The 20,508-nt window shown below is 47.3% G+C and overlaps 6 protein-coding genes across 6 annotated transcripts; 5 read left to right on the forward strand and 1 right to left on the reverse strand.

Annotated features, from left to right (window-relative positions):
- Window positions 1-104: 104 nt before the first annotated feature.
- BX661DRAFT_143226 (beta-glucan synthesis-associated) lies at window positions 105-1,433 on the forward strand (the record flags this gene model as incomplete). Its single annotated transcript, XM_051532992.1, has 1 exon — window positions 105-1,433. The coding sequence occupies one exon, from the start codon at window positions 105-107 to the stop codon at window positions 1,431-1,433; it is 1,329 nt and encodes a 442-aa protein (XP_051391681.1).
- A 251-nt stretch (window positions 1,434-1,684) lies between these two features.
- On the forward strand, window positions 1,685-2,738 carry BX661DRAFT_17927 (uncharacterized protein). The gene has a single exon (XM_051535142.1). It carries the CDS (start codon window positions 1,937-1,939, stop codon window positions 2,612-2,614), a length of 678 nt encoding a protein of 225 aa, XP_051391682.1. The 5' UTR covers window positions 1,685-1,936; the 3' UTR covers window positions 2,615-2,738.
- Window positions 2,739-2,763: 25 nt separating this feature from the next.
- BX661DRAFT_182555 (peptidase M24, structural domain-containing protein) lies at window positions 2,764-4,494 on the forward strand. Its single transcript, XM_051535995.1, has 2 exons — window positions 2,764-3,666; window positions 3,699-4,494. The coding sequence occupies exons 1-2, from the start codon at window positions 2,818-2,820 to the stop codon at window positions 4,446-4,448; spliced, it is 1,599 nt and encodes a 532-aa protein (XP_051391683.1). The 5' UTR covers window positions 2,764-2,817; the 3' UTR covers window positions 4,449-4,494.
- On the reverse strand, window positions 4,495-5,072 carry BX661DRAFT_182556 (thioredoxin-like protein). Its single transcript, XM_051535996.1, has one exon. The coding sequence runs from the start codon at window positions 4,977-4,979 to the stop codon at window positions 4,605-4,607; it is 375 nt and encodes a 124-aa protein (XP_051391684.1). The 5' UTR covers window positions 4,980-5,072; the 3' UTR covers window positions 4,495-4,604.
- A 3,322-nt stretch (window positions 5,073-8,394) lies between these two features.
- BX661DRAFT_182558 (uncharacterized protein) lies at window positions 8,395-9,220 on the forward strand (the record flags this gene model as incomplete). Its single annotated transcript, XM_051535997.1, has 2 exons — window positions 8,395-8,939; window positions 8,978-9,220. Coding segments are annotated over exons 1-2 (694 nt in total), but the record flags the coding sequence as incomplete, so codon positions are not given.
- Window positions 9,221-10,276: 1,056 nt separating this feature from the next.
- On the forward strand, window positions 10,277-11,774 carry BX661DRAFT_205421 (uncharacterized protein; the record flags this gene model as incomplete). Its single annotated transcript, XM_051538594.1, has 3 exons — window positions 10,277-11,126; window positions 11,348-11,451; window positions 11,610-11,774. Exons 1-3 carry the CDS (start codon window positions 10,382-10,384, stop codon window positions 11,772-11,774), a joined length of 1,014 nt encoding a protein of 337 aa, XP_051391686.1. The 5' UTR covers window positions 10,277-10,381.
- Between the last annotated feature and the right edge of the window lie 8,734 nt (window positions 11,775-20,508).

Raw genomic sequence — 20,508 nt, forward strand, 5'->3', positions numbered from 1 at the left:
TTATGTTCATCGGGCTGCCGGTGCTCAGCCACTACAACTGGGGCAAGAAGAGCAAGTACAGGGAGCAGCAGCCGATCTCGGACTACGACATTATGATCAACATGATGGCGCGCAACTACACGTCGGCTGGCCAGCCGCTGGTGCCGAAGGAGCTCCCTATCGACAAGGACAGCCCGCCTGGCCTCACGTGGACGTCTGCAACCAACAAGAAGTGGAAACTGGTGTTCAGCGATGAGTTTGATACCGAAGGCCGCACGTTCGGGCCCGGCGAGGACAGCACGTGGGAGGCCGTCGACCTGTGGTACTGGCCGACGCGCGATCTCGAGTGGTACGACCCGCACCACGCGCGTACCGAGGGCGGCAACCTGGTGATTACTATCGAGCGCAACGAGTCGCACGCGGGCCTGCCGTACACGTCCAGCATGCTGCAGTCGTGGAACAAGCGCTGCTTCCAGGGCGGATACCTCGAGGTGCGTGTCTCGTTCCCAGGCGACGGCACGAAGTCAGGCTTCTGGCCGGCTGTGTGGACGCTGGGCAACCTGGGACGCGCCGGCTACGGCGCCACCACTGACGGGCTGTGGCCATACACGTACAACAGCTGCGACGGGGGCGTCATGGTCAACCAAACAAACTCGGCGCTGTCGATGCTGCCGGGCCAGCGCCTCAACGCCTGCGTATGCAGCGGTGACCACCCATCCCCGGGTGTCGGCCGTGGCGCGCCTGAAATCGACATTTTTGAGGGCAGCGTCACCAACAACCTGATCTCGCTGTCAATGTCGGACCAGGTAGCGCCCTTTGACTACCACTACGCCATTAACCGCAAGGACTACACGCACATCTGGAACGAGCTCCCACTGGGCAAGCCGGACACCGCAGGCGGCGCACGCGCTAACTCATATATTGGCGGCACGTACCAGCAGAGTGTGTCATCCATCTACTACCTGGATCCGTCATACACCGAGGGCAAGCAGTTCCAGACCATGGGATTTGAGTACCAGCCTGGTCCCAAGGGCTACGTGCGCTGGTTTGTTGACCAGAAGCCCGTGTGGCACCTAGACGCGCGCGCTGTCGGCGCCAATGCTATCAGCAAGGTTGCGCAGCGCGTTATTGCTGAAGAGCCCATGTCCATTATCATGAACTTGGGAATTTCGTCCAGCTTCGCCTACGTCGACCCCACGCTGCCACTTCCTGGGAAAATGTACATCGACTACGTGCGCCTGTACCAAGACCCTGACAACATCCGCCTGTCCTGCGACCCACCGGACCGTCCCACTGGTGAGTACATCCAGAATCACCCGCGTGCCTACTACAATGCCAACCTCACGCGGTGGAAGAGCACTGGCTACAGCTGGCCCTCGTACAAAGTCAGCAACTCGTGCAAGCCCAAGACGAGTGGATTCTTCGAGGACTTTGACTACGCGCCCCTGTCTTAGCTGCTGCACAACCGAGCCCCGGACAGACGCATCCGCTTTGCGCAGCGCAATTCTGTGATGTGATGCGTGCCTCAAAGCTATTATTATTGTTTTATCTTATTTTGCCCTCATTCTTTCACGCATTAAAACTATTTTTTGTGCACTAAAAATGTCTTGGGCGTGCGGGGAGAGGGTAGGTAGTGGTTTAAATTGCAATTATCGAGCAGTTCTACCGCTCAAAGCTAAACACTGCCATTACTGCGCCATGCGGCCGCATTATATATATAATTGATATTTAGTACTTGTGCGCATGTGGCCTGAAACAATGTGGTTGATATATTCTTAAAGCATTGCACATGGCCTAGACTGACTTTTTGTGCGTACTTGGTTGTTAGAACAGACGGCATATAAATTGGTCTGCTTGGTCGCGTTGCACATCCTCTTCCTTATATTTGTAAAGAAAACACTTCTATTTTTTCACATATTTGTGCGCCTAAAAATAACACGTTTATCTTTGCGAAACCATGTTAAAATCAATCACCATATTGCTACTGCTATCACTGTGCATGATTATTGTGCTAGCGGCGTCTGCGTCTGCGTTGGATTCCAATTTTGGGCCCGCGCCTGCTGCACCGCTACCGCCATTGGCGCAAAACCGCGCCACCTGCTCCGAAGGTGACCGTCGTTGCATCGGGCCAAGCAACCCGGGACTCTATTACAGGTGCACCGGTGGCCAGTGGACAACGTATAGCTGCGGCAGTGGCTCTACATGCCACAATCCGACCGGGAAATGCAGTTCAGCAAAGCCACCGCCTCCTCCTCCTCCTCCCCCGCCGCCGCCTCCTCCTCCGCCAGCTTGCTTCGACGGGCAGCGGCGGTGTGTCGGCGGTAGCGGATCGGCAATGTACTACTTGTGCTCTGGCAACGAGTGGAGATTGTACAGTTGTGGCAATGGCTACCAGTGCTCATCAACAACACCGCTCCAGGCCACGTGCACTCCGATAGTACCCCAATGCGTCAACGGCACGGAGCGCTGCGCGGGTCCTCAGAACCCATCTGGCTACTTCACCTGCGTCAACGGCCACTGGCAGTCGCAGTCGTGCTCTGTCGGCGATCGCTGCATCAACATTCCTGGCAACAGGGTCAACTGCCAGGTGCGTGGCGTCCTGCAGATGAATTTGGAAGCGGCGGCGGAAGCCTAAATTTCAAGCACCAAGCTCTGAGTCCTACAGGTTTTGGAGCAGGCTGTTGCGGCTACAAAGATCAATTCTAGAGTTTCAATTTTGATCACCCTCACCCCGCTCAGCAGAAAGATTTTTCCGCCCTTTATTCATTTTATCTTTATCTTTAGTCATTTGTCCTTTGTTCGTTTCAAATAAAAAATAATACACCCTAGACTTTCAACATGCCTCTTGCCCTTGCAACCGCGCGCGTGCTCCTATCTACTTTGCGGCGGCAGACACACCGCAGAGCGATGGCAGGCAGCAGACAGTGTCAAGGACTGGTTCCAAACCAACACCACATTACAAATAGCCGTCAATACAACAGCAGCGGGTTCTTTTCAGCTCTGCTGCAGACTGCAAAGTCAAAGAACCCTATCACTGCCGAATGGCACGGGCAACCGACGCACGAAGGCCGGCCGGATCTGGTGGCAAAGGACGAAGTGACACCGGGAATCACTAATAAAGAGTTCGAAGCCCGTCGCCAGAAGCTGGTTAACGGGTTGCCCCGCGGCAGCACCCTGTTTGCCTTTGGATCTCGCATGATATTTGTGTCACCGCATGTGTTTCATGATTTTAGGCAAGATTCGGATTTTCACTACCTGACCGGCTGGAATGAGCCCGATTCGGTGGCTGTCATCGAGAAGAGCGAGAACACGCAGCGCGGGTACACCATGACTATGTTTGTGAACCCGAAAGCACCTGAGAAGGAGCTGTGGGAGGGCCCGCGCAACGGGTTGGAGGCGGCGGTATCGCTTTTTGGCGCTGACGAGGCCAGGCCCGTCAGCGAATTCGGAAAATACGCCGCAGAGCTGGCAGCCCGCATCCAGAGGAGACCGGCCGACGAGGGCTACGTCTATGCTGACTTGGACGCCAAGCACGGCATTCCGCGCAGCAGCCAGTGCGACACGCTGAAGCAGCTACTGAAACGCGAGAGCATGGGCTCGCGGATCCGCAGGCTCACCCCACTGGTGCAGCAGCTGCGGCTGATAAAGTCCGACGCCGAGATACGGCTGATGCGCGAGGCCGGCCGCGTTTCGGGCTGGCGTTTGTAGACATTATGAAGGCGTGCCGCCCGGGCATGTGTGAGTCTACACTGCAAGGCCTGTTTGAGCACTCGTGCAAGATGGCCCTGGTCGGCGGGAGCGGAGACAAGGCCACCAGCGCGACGGCAGACCACTCAGCGCTTATTCGGCCGGCATATGTGCCAGTATTCGCGTCGGGTGAGCACGCACTGTGCATGCACTACGTCCAGAATTCGGCGCCAATGCGCGACGGTGACCTGATTCTGGTTGACGCCGGCACTGAGTATGCCGCCTATGCCTCCGACATCACGCGCACATTTCCAGTTAACGGCCGCTTCACTGACGCTCAACGCGACCTCTACAGCGCTCTTCTCAGCGTACAGCAGCAGATGATTTCGCTCTGCCGTGTGGACGCTGGTTACTCGCTCAACGAAATCCACCGCCGCTCGACGGCCGTGATGGCCACGGAGCTCAAGCAGATAGGCTTCCACGTGTCGAGCCGCGACGTTGACGACCATCTGTACCCGCACCACATATCGCACTACCTCGGCATGGACGTTCACGACACTGTGGACATTTCGCGCACTCAGCAGCTCAAGCGCAACATGGTAGTCACTGTCGAACCTGGAATATACGTGCCATACGACAACAGGTTTCCCAAGGCCTTCCAGGGAATGGGCATCCGCATTGAGGACGACATTGTCGTGGGGCAGACAGCAGAGGATATGGAGAACCTCTCGGCCTCTGTCCCCAAGACTATCGAGGACATCGAGGCATGCGCGAACAGCTGAGGCAAACGCAGAGTGTCGGCCCTCTTTTCTACATGCCCAATGAATAGATGGTTTTACAACATTCTTTGTTTCATTCAAAAGGCGCGTGCGCGCAAAGTAAAAATAGTGGAATAATATAAGAAAAAGGTGTATATAAAAGGCCCGCTGAGATACACATTAAAGGCCCTGGGCAAAGCTTGCCAACACCTCGTAGTCCTGTCCACCAGGGACCTCACCCTTATTCACGCCTTCGTTGTAGTACACGACCGTCGGGTAGCCATCAATGTCAGCGTTGTCGCAGATGGCGCGGAATGCCTTGCAGTCGACTTCGGCAAAAAACACGTCATTGGGCGCCAACTGGTCCTGAAGGTCGGTGTAAACCTGCTCCCACACGGGGGCAAACCGCTTTGACCACGGGCACGTTGGCGAGTAGTACTTTACAAGCCATTTTCCTGTCTGAATGCCAGAATCAAAGCTGGTCGCATCGAGCACCGTATATGCGCTGACGGCCGAAGCGAGCGCGGCTAGCATAACAGTAGACAAAAACTTCATGTCAGTAGATGTATAAATAAATCGTAATAAAGATGTGAGTAAAGCGTATATAATGCGATGGATGGTGAGCAAAAAATAATATGTAAAGAAAAAATGAGAAAGAAAGAGATATATATTATAAGGCGGCAGTCAGCCCGCCCGCTCTTTTAAAATAGAAATTTATGCATATGGCAATGATTCTTTGCGCTTTTTTATTGCTCCTTTACACAAAGAAAAAAGTGTTGCAGACTCTCTCCTTATTTGCAGCAGCACAACATTAATATTTGTGCTTTGGTTAGTCAGTGCTCTTGGTACCAAGCATTTTGGAGCTTTTGTCGTCGCCGCGCCTTTGTTGTGCAGGAGCCGGCATACACATCATGCCGTGGTAAAAATTATTGGATTTTTTAGGCTTGCTCATCATTTGGGAACAGTGGCTGACGGTCCAAACTCAATTCGGCCAAGCATGTGCATGTCCTATTGTGCCCATGATTGTGATCATGATCATGATCAAAACTCGAAGTCTAGCCCATTTTTATTTTAGTTTTGGTCTATGCGTTTGTGCGCCTTGCTACTGGTACTAAATAAACAGCACCATTGCACATTCTACGCTTGGAAAGACTTGCAAACAAGCCTTGTCACATAGGCTTGTTTGCATATCCGCATCCAACTCAAATGTCCCTTTTCCCCCAGTTTTTTTGGACACTGTTATTTTATCCGTCCGTATTGAGAAACCAACCGCAAGTAAGCAGCTGTTATTGGCTAATGGCTACTAGCTACTGACTGCAAAGACCATCGCGGAACGAAAACGCTTTTGTAGTTGTCATTGCATTTACCCATTTTGCCACGGCACATAATTATAGGAAGGAATAATGCCCTTTTCGCATACCTCCGCTATTAATCGCGCTCTCCGCCGCTCTTCATGTCTACTACCCCTTCTTTTTTGCGTGTTTCACATATTATTGAGTTTCGGAACAGTCAAACATTTGTTTTTTACTCAAAATTTAAAGAGAATCCATTCGACCAACAAGAGAGGGAATGTGCTGAGGGCAAAACGTGTGGAACGCTCAAGGCGGGGCCTTCCGCGTATATTTTCAAAATATAGCGCTTCTTTAAGTGTTTTGTTTGTCGGCTTTTGGTCTTTATGAGAATAATTTTTTATATTAAATGAAAGCCAAATTACATTTACATTTATCTTCAAATTTTTGGGCCCTAAGTATTTTTTATCTTGCGCGGTTTAGTAAAATTAAATTTTTCATCATCAAATATACTATATTTTACTATCTCTAACATTACAACTTGGTCCTGCAATCATACTAAACACCAATCGTACAAAATGGAGACTCTAAATAAGCACCTCGAGTCGCAACGCCCGCCAAAGCAACAGTCTCTACTGCCCTTTGATCAGGCTATGGTCTCGTCTCTCAAAATCAACACTGGTATCGAACCGGATTCCAGCGGGTTACGTCTGCTTCTGAGATGACAAAGCGCGAAGATAGTCAGTATTTCCCTATCAGCATCCGCCAGGTTCCGGGTCGCGGCCGAGGGTTTTTTGCCACGCGAAATATCGCTCAGGGCGAGACTGTGCTAAAGGCGGCGCCGCTAGCCTGGACCATCAGCGAGGCATGGATCAAAAACGTGTGCCTATGGTGCTTTGAATGTAACTACAGGCGAAGCTACCCGATCAAGGCCAGAGATGTTTTAATGGAAGCTATAAACTCAGCGCGTGTACCTGACTCCGCCAACGGTAGTGCTACCCAGAGCCATTTCCAGAAAGATAAGCGTGCCGGCACACAGTCTGTTCACCACAAGGGCGTCTTTTGCTCAGAGGATTGTAGACAGCGCGCTGTCCATGCTCACGGGGGCCAGGCAAAGTGGGAATGCTTTGTGGCGCTGTTCGATAGCATTTATAATGAAACAAGAACACAAAAGCGTCATCAAACCAACGCGCGTCCGACAGCCAAGACCTCTAAAAGCGAAAATAGCCAGCCAGCCATCGAAATCAGCACAGCTGCGTCTGTTTTTGGATCTACAGCTGAGGAGCAGTTGTCAGCAGGCCTTTTTCTAGATTCGGAATTTGATCCCGACGACATCTCGGACGAGCAGTTAGGCAAGTGGATCGATATGGTGTGGGACATGATCACCGAAAGCCAAATGTGCTTTAACGTACTGCTTGACAGCTACCACCAAGATATAGTATACTTGGTTGCCAATGGGCTGTGTCTTCGTAGTACGACTCCCATCCTCCCTGTGCCTGACATTGAGGATCCCGATTGTGTAGTGTCCCGGAAATTCGGAGACGGCGACGTCGCTCGGGAAGAGTTTTTGGAAAACATAAAGACCAATGAGACTGAATCTTTGCGTGCATGGCTGCATCAGCTTTACACTGAATCACCACCAGCATCGGATCCAGCGTCAGTGCCGGCGACTATTGCGCCGATTCGCATTCCCTGGAAGCCCACCTTATTGCAGATAGCACATTCGCGGTGGGGACAAGCATTTGGCACAGCTGCTGCATCGTACGCTCTGCTTAAGCGAGCATGGAAGAGCACTGCACGGACGCACCAGCTGAACGAGTTGACGCACATCCAGTTCAGGGCAGTGTACTACCGCGAAAAGGCCAACTCATTTGGCATCTGGGACCCTCCTCCCACGTACCCGACATGGCCATTGCAGCTTGGTGACAACCAGGAGAGGGAGTGCGTTGGTTTTGCAATTTATCCAACTGCAGTTTACTTCAACCATTCGTGCGCGCCAAACATCTCAAAGGCCCGTTCTGGCAGAACAATGAGCTTTGTGACTAACCGCGCCATTTGCCGCGACGAGGAGCTATTCATTTCCTACGGATCGGTCACCGACCCTGCGTCTGAGCGGCGCAGCAGGCTTTCTGAATACTTTTTCTTCGACTGTGCGTGCGACCGCTGTATTGAAGAACTGTTATTACTGTGTCTGTGTCTGCATCTGCATCTGCACCCGCCGCTAGTACTACTGCCAAATTAAGAGGCGAACTGTAGGCAGATGTCTGACTTGAATTTGATCATCATAGGCGCTGAGCAGTAGCACGGCCGCGCTTTAAAACACTATCTAATCTTTTTTGCCCTCGTTTTGCTTTTAAAAATATAGAATTGATATGGGCAGCTAACAAAATGAAGAGCATTCAAGAAGCTGATAAACATACTACGTTATGTCATTGTAAAATCAATTTGCACTACGTGAGTCCGGTGAACGGGCAATATTTAATTTTCCCATTTTGAGACGGGTGATGATTGTCGACTTGAGCGCTCTATCTTGTCACACCATACTCAACCGACTTTCCTGCGGCGACGGTGGCAGCCTTGGTTTGTCATACATATCCACGGCGGTCAAGGGATGAATTTATGAGCGCTTTTGAATGTCTGGATAAAAAACGGTGGAAAAGCGAATATCCAGTATCGTTTTTCTTTTCTTTTCATCATTCTGTTCACTAATAACAAATAAGAATAGCACCTTTCTATATCGCATATCCTATTCAAACTATATTTAAAGCTTAAAACATGGTCGATGAGGAACAAAGTGTATCACAGGCTCATCAATCGCAGGAGCCACATGCTGCCACTACGGCAGTATCCAACATATTTGATCCGGTAGTGGCGCAGAACATAGAAAGAGAGCCCGTGTCTGCTCCAGCTGTATCATCATCTGGCATCAGCCACCCGCATATATTTAGAAAGGGTACATTGATCGAAATCCCTGATGTGCTACCCAAGCCCCTGCAGAGCCGCCCAAGCCGCAGGGGTAAGACAGCAGCCCTCAAGCAACGGCTGGTGGCGATATGCATTAAGAATGATGATCAGGCCAAATATGTCATTGAATGGGTTTTGGAGACCGAGCTTATCCCCAGGCGGGATAACGTGGTGCTCATCCATGTGCGGCAGGCTGCCAATGGCATTGTCGGCGATCTTATATTAACTAACAATGCCAAAGAGGTGGCCGAGCGCGATCGCAGTCATGGGATTTTGCGCAGAAACGCAATCCCAATCAAGCAGGGGGATACAACATCAAGGGCGTGTCGATTCGCGGCGTGGACATTCGTGGCGAGCTGGTGCGCAAGCTTGTGGAGCTTAAGTGTGACCTGGCTATCATCGGCAACCACACGGCCAAGTCAATGCGGGAGCGGATAATTGGGTGCAAGGTCGAGTACCTAACTGAAAACTCGCCCTGCCCTGTATTGGTTGTTGGAAGCAGAATGCAGCGGGTTGCCAAAGATATTACAGATGACGCGATCAGTAATGACGCACTGACATATCTGCGATGGTACACTGCCCCAAGTGCCAATTTTGCCACCAACCTGAGTTTTTTTGGATCATTTGTTTATTTGAAATTTGAAATCAATTTATTTTAGACATTTTCTGATGCATTAACTAACGCAGCTGAGTATTTTAGATTGCAGATAACTCAGTGACATCTAGCCAAGTAAAGATGTGTGGATATTGGTATACATTAATATTTGGCTTTCTCTACAATTTTACGTCCTTGACGATGTGGTCTGAAAAATAGTATTCAAAACTATAGATGAAATTTTATGAATATATTTAATTGTTCAGGAACAGACTATTGTTGCAAAGGTCCTGCGAGTTATAAGATTTTCTATTAACAAGGCCATCATCCGACATTCTCATCCATAGGTTGGGTGTAATTGCCTTCACGGTTTCTGCCATCGAAACCATATTTGTCATCCCAGATTTAATGGCATACGGCAGTGCCAGTATTTCCAATGCTGTGATGTTCGGCTTGTTCAGCAAATAGCGATGTATTGTCGCGCATAAGATCAAGTCGTTGTGCTGACTGACATTGACTGTGGAAGCATCATTTCACCAAACCACATCAACAACACCGATCGCTGTTGTCGCATTGATTTTTGTGCCTCTAACTCATCGTTGACTCGAGCCGATTATTGATCTGGGATATGAGTGGCTTCGCTTGGGAGGATTCAATAGTAGCAACAATGACAATTTTCAAATTAAATCCGAATTACAAAGCCACTTTTATATTGTTCTATTTTATATTTTATATTTTTCGAGTTGGCATTCATATATATCCACTATTGAGGTGTTTTATGCATGTTCTTATTATTGTTTCCCACTATGCCTTTTAATTCATTGCTTTTTGTTAATAATTTGGGTCTTGTCTCAACCATTCAGTGTGATACTGCTGCTATTTATCTGTCTCGAGTTGGCATTATAGCCAAGCCACCAACTGTAGTGTTTTCCAATATATCCAGACTGCCACTATGCTGGCAGGCATGGAGCTGCCTCCTTATAAGCATGCCAACACCATATAATATTGTGAGATATTTATTCTACTTGCTTCTCTATTCGTACTTACACTCCATATTTCAGCAATACTCTACGCTTTAGTAATTATATATTTAAATTATCGACTTACCAATGGACGCAAAAAATTCGCTTATAAAGGCCACAAAAACGCAGACAATTCCGCTACACCCATTCGACATGATGACAGGAGTTGTCAATATAATTTATATATGTTACTACAAGAATACTTTGGGCAGTGATACGTTTATGCCGACAGATATGCTGAGAGACTCGTTTTTCACGACGCTGGCTGAATTTCCTATTCTGCTTGGTCGGCTGCAGGTGGACGGCAGTGGCAAAACAGTAGTCGTGGTCGACGAGAACAACCTCAATATGCCCGAGTTCAAGGAAACCCAAAGCGACATACATTTTGGCCATTTGCAATCGGCAGGCTTCAGTTGGAGCACCATGCCGCAAGGCACAGTTGCTGTTCGTTCCGTCGCTACTGTTGGTGACCAAGGCTACATCAAGTTGGCCAACGTGCACATTGTCAGGCTTAAGGACAACAGCGGAGTTGTTTTGACAGTCGGCCTATCCCATTATGTCGTCGATGGTATTGGATACTGCACGTTTATGAACCAGTGGGCCAAAAATTGCACACATTTGCAAAACGGCACTCCTAACAATAGTGTGCATGCCAGGACACTCAATTTTGATCGCCAAACGGTTGCGCGCTGCCTGCCCAGTAGAGGATCCACAGTTGATCAAGCTACACGTTCTCTGTATTCCACGGATGGGTACATGGCTCGGTGGTTGGCCTGGTTGACACCTGAGAGCCGTGGCAGCGTATTTAGTGTTTTGATGGCATTGGATAACTGTAAGGCCCATGTCTTTCATATCTCCGCAGCAACCCTTAGCTCGCTACGCAGTTCTTTATCCATAGATATTGTTGGCGGTTTGCATATTAGTGACAACGACATCATAACGGCGCTGCTCAGTATGGTTATCGCTCAGGGGGAGAAGCAGGCTACGTCTAATAACAGATCCGTTGTCATTCGCGCTTGTTGCACTATTAAATCTGCTGTTTCTCATGTATAGATACATTTTTGAAGCCCCCGACATCTAACTGGGTTACTTCAATAGCGGTCGATATCCGGGGCCGCATTGACACAGCATCTACAGCCAACTATACTGGAAACATGGTAATAGGCACAGCAATATCCACTCCCTTATGTTTGGTAGAGTCGGATATAACAGACGAGTCACTGGCACATGTAGCAGCAGGCATTAGGCAGGCGGTTTTGCGAATTGACGGCCATTACATCAGGCAAGTGGCAGATGAAATTGGCGAAAATCCTAGTGGACTCCTGAATACACTGGTAAACTTGTCTACTCTACCCAAAAGCTTGCTCATTTCCAACCATTCTCGGTTTCCACTGTACAATGCCAATTTCGGAAGTGGCATACCAGCATGGGTCAGCCCAACACCAGAGTCATTTCTCAACTATGCAACAGTACTTCCTAGGCACCCACATGCCGATGGATACAACTTATGCATATCGACGCGGCTAGGAACAATGCAGGCAATACTGAGCAATCCGTTTTGGCAAAATGTGGCAAGGCTATTGTATTAAAATAAATATCTTCATGGGGTTATTAATATTAATACATTTTGTTTTATATTACCCATTGCTATTGATTAATATATACTACAATATCTCTTAATGCCATTATCCAACAACTGTTTGTTACATTATCTAGGAAGCATTTCTGATAATTAATGTCGACATTTATATTATTATCCAGTCAATCTCTGGTTCCCAGAGCAGCTGACAACTGTGATCATGGACCTGCACTCAGGTAGACATCAATATCATTACCAGCTATGCAGCGTCTGTGAAAACCGAGCAAAGCAGAGTGAAGAGAAGCTTTACAAGTTATATTTAAAAAGAAAGAGAAAGATGAAGTCTGAGAGAAAGAAAGTGAAGAGACTGAGGAAAGCTGTCTCATATAAAAGATAGCAAGTGAAGATAAGTAACATAAATAAATGATGAGGACACTTTAAAAATCTCTAGAATGTCAATCACCTTACAGTAAGCAAGACGGAATTCCAACAGCATCTTCATCCTTCACACAACAATGTGGTCTGACACAAGGTGATTCCCTGTCACTACTGCTATGGCTGCTGGTCTATGACATAATGCTCACCAAGATCAATTGGAACCACGTCGATTTTGTCGGCTCCACTAAAACCCCATTGGCATGGTGGCAATAATCTTTCAGATGATTTAATGCCCATGGCCCCTCTAGAGTAGCCCTGCAAGCTAGGACAACTGACATGTGCATGTGATGCACACTAGTAGGCATACATGCTTACCTAAGCAAGACAAACATATCTTATATCTAACACTTGAAAACCCAGTACCTATCATATAGGGACTGGGGAGATTGGCATTGGTGATTACAAACATGGTTTACCTCGCAATGCCATATGGATCCTGGGCAGCTACCTGACAGCAGTGGTTCAACAGCTGAGCCCATGAGGCTGGCAAGGGTATGTGATGAGCTTGTTTGGAATGGCCAACTGGCAATGATTAGACAGAATGGAAAATTATCTGGTATAAGCTATAGTCATTCCTGCCTTGGAGTTTATGCTTTAAGGGTCCCACTGCTTGGATCCCAACTTTTCTTACTGCCTGGTCCAATATAAACTATAATACATTAAAGATTTGGCACACACAGCAAATTTTCAGCAGCACTCTTCCATCACTTGCAGGGCATGTGCATCCCACTGCTCCAAATGTGAGTGGGGGCTCCCTCATCACTGTGCATCTGACTAGTCAATGGGTAGAAGTGGCATACTTCACTAACTTGGGAACTGCACTGCAGACAGTCGCATTGTGTTGGAATTCTGTTCTTGGTGGAACTCCGTCTTACATATGCAAGATGATTGCAAAGACCAGAACGGAATTACAACACTCCCCCTGACAAGGTGCTCACATCATACCAGAGGATGAGCGATGTCTGACAAAGGCATCTAGGGGCAATTGCTTGGTCAGATAGTCAGCAGCTTGGTCAACAGTCAAAATATACTTGAGATAATATACTTGCTGAGATAGTGCAGCATGAGGAAGTTGGAGAGTAGACTTGTAGTGCTTGTTGGCATTAGTTACAGCACCAGCCGTGTATTGTTGATAGTGCCCTCATTGTCACAGAAGATAGTGGCAGGGTCAACATGTACATGGATGTCACACAGCAGTCTTGTAGCCACATGAGCTCACGGACAGCAGAGGTCAGGGCAATAGTCTCAGCTTCACTGTGGATTGAGGTGGCAAGCCAAGAGCACTTTCTTTGACTTCCAAGCAACTGCTCCCCCTGCCAGAGTGAATACATAGCCAATTACCATGGCTTCCACAGTGTGCAGTCCAAATGAAGCATTACTGTACCCAACTAGGTTGAGGTGTTCAGACCGACGATAGTGAATGGCCATGTTGCAGGTGGTCTTCAGATACTTGAGCACTCGCTTGGCAGCACCCATGTGTTTATCAATGGCTCTTGGTTGAATGATGCAAGCACAGAGGTGACAGAGCAATGTCAGGCCGAGTGACCATGGCCAGGTACTGCAGGGAGCCAACAATTGAGCAGTATTCAGTGGCATTGCACTTGGCAAGGTGTGGGGCAGTCTCTCCAAGCTTGGCAAAAGCAGCAATGGGCAGATCAACGTCATTGGTTCCTCAAGGCCATACTTGCTGACCAGGTTCTGGATGGCAGTAACCTGGTTGACTTGATGCCATCAGAGATGTGATTCACATTGATGCTCAGGATTGTACTGCACAGACTCAGATCCTTCATTGAGAACTCAGCAGACAGGGCAGTTTTGACCTTGGTCAGGATGTTGTCATCAGATGCAGCCAGCAAAAGTCGTCAACATAGTCGTCAAAATGCATGTTGCAGGCCACTCTTAAGCCAGTAGACACTGGGTCGGCATTGCTGCACTGGAATCCAAGGCTGCCACAAAGGAAAGTATTCAGGCGACGATTCCAAGTGCATGGTGCCTGCTTCAAACCATATAGGGAGGCATAGCTTGAGAACACTCTTGGTCAGTCACCAGTCATGTCATCAGGAATCTCGACATATATGTCTTCTTCCAGGTCACCATGCAGGAAGGCAGTCTTGACGTCCATGGAGTGCAGCAGCCAGCCATGATAGGCTGCAAGTGCTATGACTATACGAATAGACTTGTAGGTCACCACAGGTGCAAACACAGCATTGTAATCAATCCCAGGGTGCTGCTCAAAGCATCTGACTACAGGGGCCCTTGTACAATGGTGGCTTGTCATCTGAGCCTTGTTGACAACAAATACCCAGCGTGTGCTCAGAGGGGGATTGAGGATGAGCGTGGGACAAGCTCAAACACCTCATTCTCAGCAATAGATGCCAACTCACTTTTGATTGCAGCCTTCCACAAGGGTGCTTCCTCTGAGCACATGGCTGGATGTAAGATGTGGGGCCTGATACAGCCACACCACAGAACAGGGCACCATTGCTCTGTACCAGAGCATCTTGGTCGTCATCATAGCTGTTGCTGTTATAGTCATAGTCGACATCATAGTTGGGCATGCTGGTGCTGTCGGCTGCACTCTGTTATCCACTTGCCACCAGTCTGTTGTAGGCTGGCTGGTTCTAGTGGTGAGAGTGCCTTGCTCATGAGCAGCAATGTCAGTGATTCGTGCTGAGGCTGAGGTGCTGAGCGACGGCTGAGCATGGGTGTTACTGGATCAGTAGCTCTGGAAGCAGTAGACATAGCCTCAAGGGAGATGGGTTGATTCGTTTGTGACTGTCTTGCTACTGTAGATGATTGCAGAAGTTCTAGTTCTTCTTTTTTTTTTCTTATCTTCATCGCTGTCTCCTATAAGGACAGCTTCCTCAGTCTTCACTTTCTTTTTAGCTTAGAATTTATCTTTTCTCTTTAATATAACTGCAAATCTCGGCTTGGTCATGGTTGGGCTGGTGTCGTGGATGTTGACATTGGTGCTGGTAGTATCTTGAGCACTGCGGCTTGACAGAGATGATGGATGCCCAGAAAAGGGCTCTCTGCCTAGTGGCTCAGTGGTTGATGTACTGTTTCTGCTGTTGCTGTTCCTGTTGTTGGTACTTGTGGCTGTGGCTGAAAATGGCGAACTGGAGTGTGCTGGGGTGTTGAGCTAGGACTGTGCTCCTCATGGGCAGTGACAAATGAGGCATCATGAACTCAAACTCACTGTTGCTGTTGTTGCTGCCACGTAGGATAAACTGAATATTCTGCGGTTTCTCTGGCGCCTCTCCTGAACATGCCTCCACTTGTCCTCCTCTGCAGCTGTGCCAGATGCAGGTCGTCATCCTCATCAAACAGATCTGCTATGTGTATGGGGCCACGCTGTGTGGGCATGTCAGACATGTCTGACTCATGGAAATAGAATGGTACAGAGGGTGCACTTTCATTGTAGAATGGAAATTCTGCATCCACAAACTTGGCTCTTAGGTGTGTAGAACAGGCTAGTGTCTATGTGATCAGCAGTGCCTTGCCATCCTTCGTTCCCAGGTACACACACTTCTGGGCATGCTCGCCAAACTTGAACGTAGCTCAGGAGGGTACTCACTCCAGACCAGACAGCCAAATGGATGGATGTTGGCAATGTTGCTGGCACTGTCCAGCTTCTCAAAAGGTGTGTCATGCCAAGAGCACGCTTGGGCAGACAGTTGAGCACCCAGTTAGCATGCACAATGGCAAAAGCCCATAGACAAAGAGGGACGCCAGACTGCAGCAGCATGGCATTGGCCATCTCTACCAGGGTGCAATTGTATCATTCAGCCACACCATTCTGCTGGGGTGTGTGGGGGAGCTGGTAACCTGGCAGATGCCATTGGCCTCACAGAATGCCTTCATATCTCCGTTATGTATTCACCACCATTGTCAGAATGCAATATCTTGACCTTGGCATCCAGCTGGCGCTCCATCTTGCCACATACAGCTTGAATCTGTCAGTGACTTCTGATTTGCGCCCCATGAGATACACAAGCACACTGCGGGAGTAGTCATCTATGAAGGTGACAAAGTACTTGCTGCGCTCAGCAGATGGATGAGTCACAACACCAACATTAGAGTAAGCCACTTCAAGAGGTGCCTTGGCTCATGGCAGGTGGCCATTGTGTGGCTTCTCAGCTGGCTTGGCAACAGAGCACACTTCACAGCACTTGTCTACAGATCCCACCAGTTCCAGGCCAAGAGTATTGGCTGCATGCTTGATGTAGGGTGCAGATGCATGCCCAAACCGCACATGAGCATCCAGGGCAGAGATAGACTTTCTTGACAGCTTGCTTGTTGGCAGCACAGTGGCAGAAGATGGGATGCTTGCAGCTGAGACCAGCTTTGGGGCTCTGGCCAGTCGATGCTTGTCATAGCAGGTGTCAGGGACTATGTAGTAAAGACCATCTTCAAAGTCTGCTGCCATGATTGCTTCACCATCCTTGTACACAAATGCACGATTTTCGGAAAAGAGCACATCCAGCCCATGCTGTGAAATGTTGCTGACTGACAGCATGTTCATCACTGACTTGTGTGACATCAATTATTGCGATGTCACGTGACAATCGCAATTGTGATTGTTTACGATCGCGATTTCTATTTTCACGGGCGATAGTTTCGAATAGATAAGCGGAGCTCTTTAAGCTCCCTTATAATGGATTTTTAATAAAATTAGTTAGCATGAATAAGTTTTATTACAATTGCATTGGCTCCTGTGACAGCTGCCAGTGCATTAAGGACTGCACTGTCAATAGGAATGGTCTACTACAGCCACATGCTGTCCTGCCTTTCCTCTTCCACACAATATCAATGGACTTGGTAATGTCTCTGCCAAAGACACCACACGATCATGATGCAATTATCGTTATTGTGTGCAAACTGTCCAAGTTCTCATATTTAATTACACTGAAGGAGAACCAGACGTCTGTGCCTGTAATTGCTCGACTTTACCTGGAGACAGTGTTCTGACACCATGGCATGCCTTGTGTCATTGTCTCTGACCACAACCCACATTTTACATCTGATTTTTGGAAGAAGCTGATGAAATTGTGTGGTGTCAAGACAAATATGACGACAGCAAGACACGCAGAAGGAGATAGGGAGACGGAGAGGAGAAATTGGACAGTTGAACAATTTTTGCATGCATTCACTGACTACAACCAAAAGAACTGGGACAACATGCTGGCATTTGCTGAGTATGCAATCAATGCTTCCAAGCAAGCTGGCACTGAGCTCATGCCAATGCATGTTGTACATGGCCATGAACCAGTCACACACAATGTCATACTCAACCCACAGACCAACCAGGCCAAATTGACCCTATCTGATTTTATGAGCTGTTGCCAGCAAGTCATCTGTCAAGCATGCAACACACTGGCAGCTGCTCAGGATGCAATGACAGCCCAAGTAAACTGTAACCACCATGACATCCAGGTTAAGGCTGGATATCTCGTCATAATCAGTGCCAGCATGATCAACTCTGACTATGAACACAACTGCACATCTGCTAAACTGAGCGACTGCTGACTTGGCCCATACAAGGTCCTAGAGGCACTTTCATCTGTCACATACTGCATTAAGCTGCCTCCCAATGTCCGTGCACACAACGTTTTCCACATATCATCACTCAAGGCATACATTTCAAGACCAACCAAACCACTACACCCAGGACTAGTTGACAATACTTCAGACCACTTTGAAGTCAATGACATTTTGGATCATCATGATCATCAAGGCCACAGAAAATATCTCATCCAGTGGACTGGTTACTCAGAAGCCGAGTCAGATTGGATCAACAAATACAATGTCGATGATGACTTAGTTAGACATTACTTAGACCAGTTGGTGACGTCTTAGGATGGAGGAGTGTTGGGCACAGATTTCCTTAATAGGCAATGCCTATCAGTTGCCCTTATCTTTGTGAGTACAAAGACCCACAGCTATAAAAAGGGCAAAACAACATTTATTAGTTTGTGCTCTTTTTTCCCTAGTTTTTTGGAATACAGCTTGAATTACCATTATTGAATTCACTCGTTAACAATAATTGTAGCTGTATTATATTGTTTGCAGATTCAAATTGTTTAAAGGGAGTTTCTTGACCTCCCTTATAGTGTATTTTTATAGATTATATTTAATTAACAATTTATTGTGCTCACAGGTAATGCCAAATTATAGAACCACGTCATTTATCACATATTAGCAGATGTATTACAGGGCCTCTGGAATTATTGATCAACTACTTGCTTAAGACTAAATATATGAGTGTGACACTGCATTTGCATCACCAGTATTTGCTATTCAGAAGAAGCTTGGTGGTTTTAGACTGCTCATAGATATACTCCAATTAAACAACACCATACAAGAGTACTTATGGCTGCTCCTAAACATTGGAACTTTACTTGACAGACTTCAAGGCTGCTGTCACTTTTCTACGTTTGATATGGTGAGTGGTTATCAGAAAATGCAGATTCATCCATATTCAGAACACTTGACTGCATTTAGGTGTCCTCTCAGTATGTTCTTGTGGGACACTCTTCCCCAAAGGTACAAATTATTACCATCTGCTTTTTGTTGTCTTATGCATAGTCTTAAAGTATATGCTTTTCGTTTGTATCTACCTTGACAATTTTCTGGTCTGCTCCTGGATGGCCAAGGAATATGAGAGCCATCTGTGCCAGGTATTTGAGGCACTGCACACAAACAGTCTTTATGTGAACCACACAAAGACAAAGTTATTCCAGAATCATGTTAAGTGTTTTGGACACCTAGTGAATGCAGCAGGCATGAATGTTGACACACGGAAAATTGATGTGATCCAGTCATGGCCAGTACCCACAAACGCTAGACACATGCATCAATTACTTAGGACATTTGAATACTATTGCCGTTTTATAGCAAAATTTGCAGATATTGTCACCCCATTAAACACATTGACGTCCAAGGATGCAGAGTTTGAGTGGACACCTGTGTGCAATAAAGTAATGGCTGAGCTCAAAGGTTGTCTATTCTCAGCACCAATCTTGAGCCCACTTATTAAAGAACTGCAGTTATACCTTGTGACAGACATGAGCGACTTTGGGATTGGTGCCATTCTGGGGGAGGAACACCTGGATGGGCACCACCTGGTCAAATACATGTCAAAACAGTTGAACAGCACACAATGCAATTACAGGGTGGAAAATAAGGAGCTGCTAGCAATTGTCCAGTCTCTCAAGTAGTAGCACCATTATGCTGCCAGGTGGCATATCATTGCCAAGACAGACCACCACCCATTGAAATACATCACCACACAGAAACAACTGTTGCCAACCTAGAAATGCTAGCTTAAAATCATCAACAAGCATGCCATTTGTAAGAAGGCTTTTTATGTTAAATATATATATTTCAAAAATACACTATAAAGGAGCCTAAAGAGCTCCGCTTATCTATTCAAAACTATCGACAGCGAAAATAGAAATCGCGATCGTAAACAATCAGTCTCAAACAATTGCAATTGTCACGTGACATTGTAATAGTTGATGTCACATATATGAGACAGCTCTCCTCAGTTTCTTCACTTTCTTTCACTTTCTTTTTAATATAACTTGCAAAGCTTCTCTTTGCTTGTTTTCACATTACATACCATGGGTTGCTGGACTACATTTTGAGCCGATCCATCATAACCATGACGTCTTGATCACTGGACACCTCACTGTTGACGCCACCCCCGGCCAGCTATGGAACTTTTACTGGGCACATATGAACAAGTCTGTAAACTACATTGGCAAATGTGACCACTGTGCACAAACCAAAGACTTCATTGTCAGCAAGAATAGGTTGATCCAACCATACTAAATGCCACCCTACCCATTCCACATAATTTCCATGGATATAATAAGAATAATCAGTAATAATATGTAATCAAACTAAAAATCAACTATAAGGGAGCTAAAAAAAGTTACCCCTTATCAATCGACACCCACGAGTAGTAAAATATAACTGATTAGTAGTAATCGCAATCGTCACGCGACACAGCTTTAGTTGATTTCATAATGTACCTGATTATGTCACTACCAAAGACAGCCACAGGAAATGATAAAATACTGATTGTCGTCTATAAACTCTCAAAGTGCATGTATTTGACACCTCTCAAGGTGTGCAAGCTGCAGGCCAGTGTCATTGCAGATTGAATATTTGTGGCAACCATTCATAATCA

Source organism: Kickxella alabastrina (genome assembly GCF_025024165.1).
Source record: "Kickxella alabastrina strain RSA 675 chromosome Unknown BX661scaffold_11, whole genome shotgun sequence".
Lineage (NCBI taxonomy): Eukaryota > Fungi > Kickxellomycota > Kickxellomycetes > Kickxellales > Kickxellaceae > Kickxella > Kickxella alabastrina.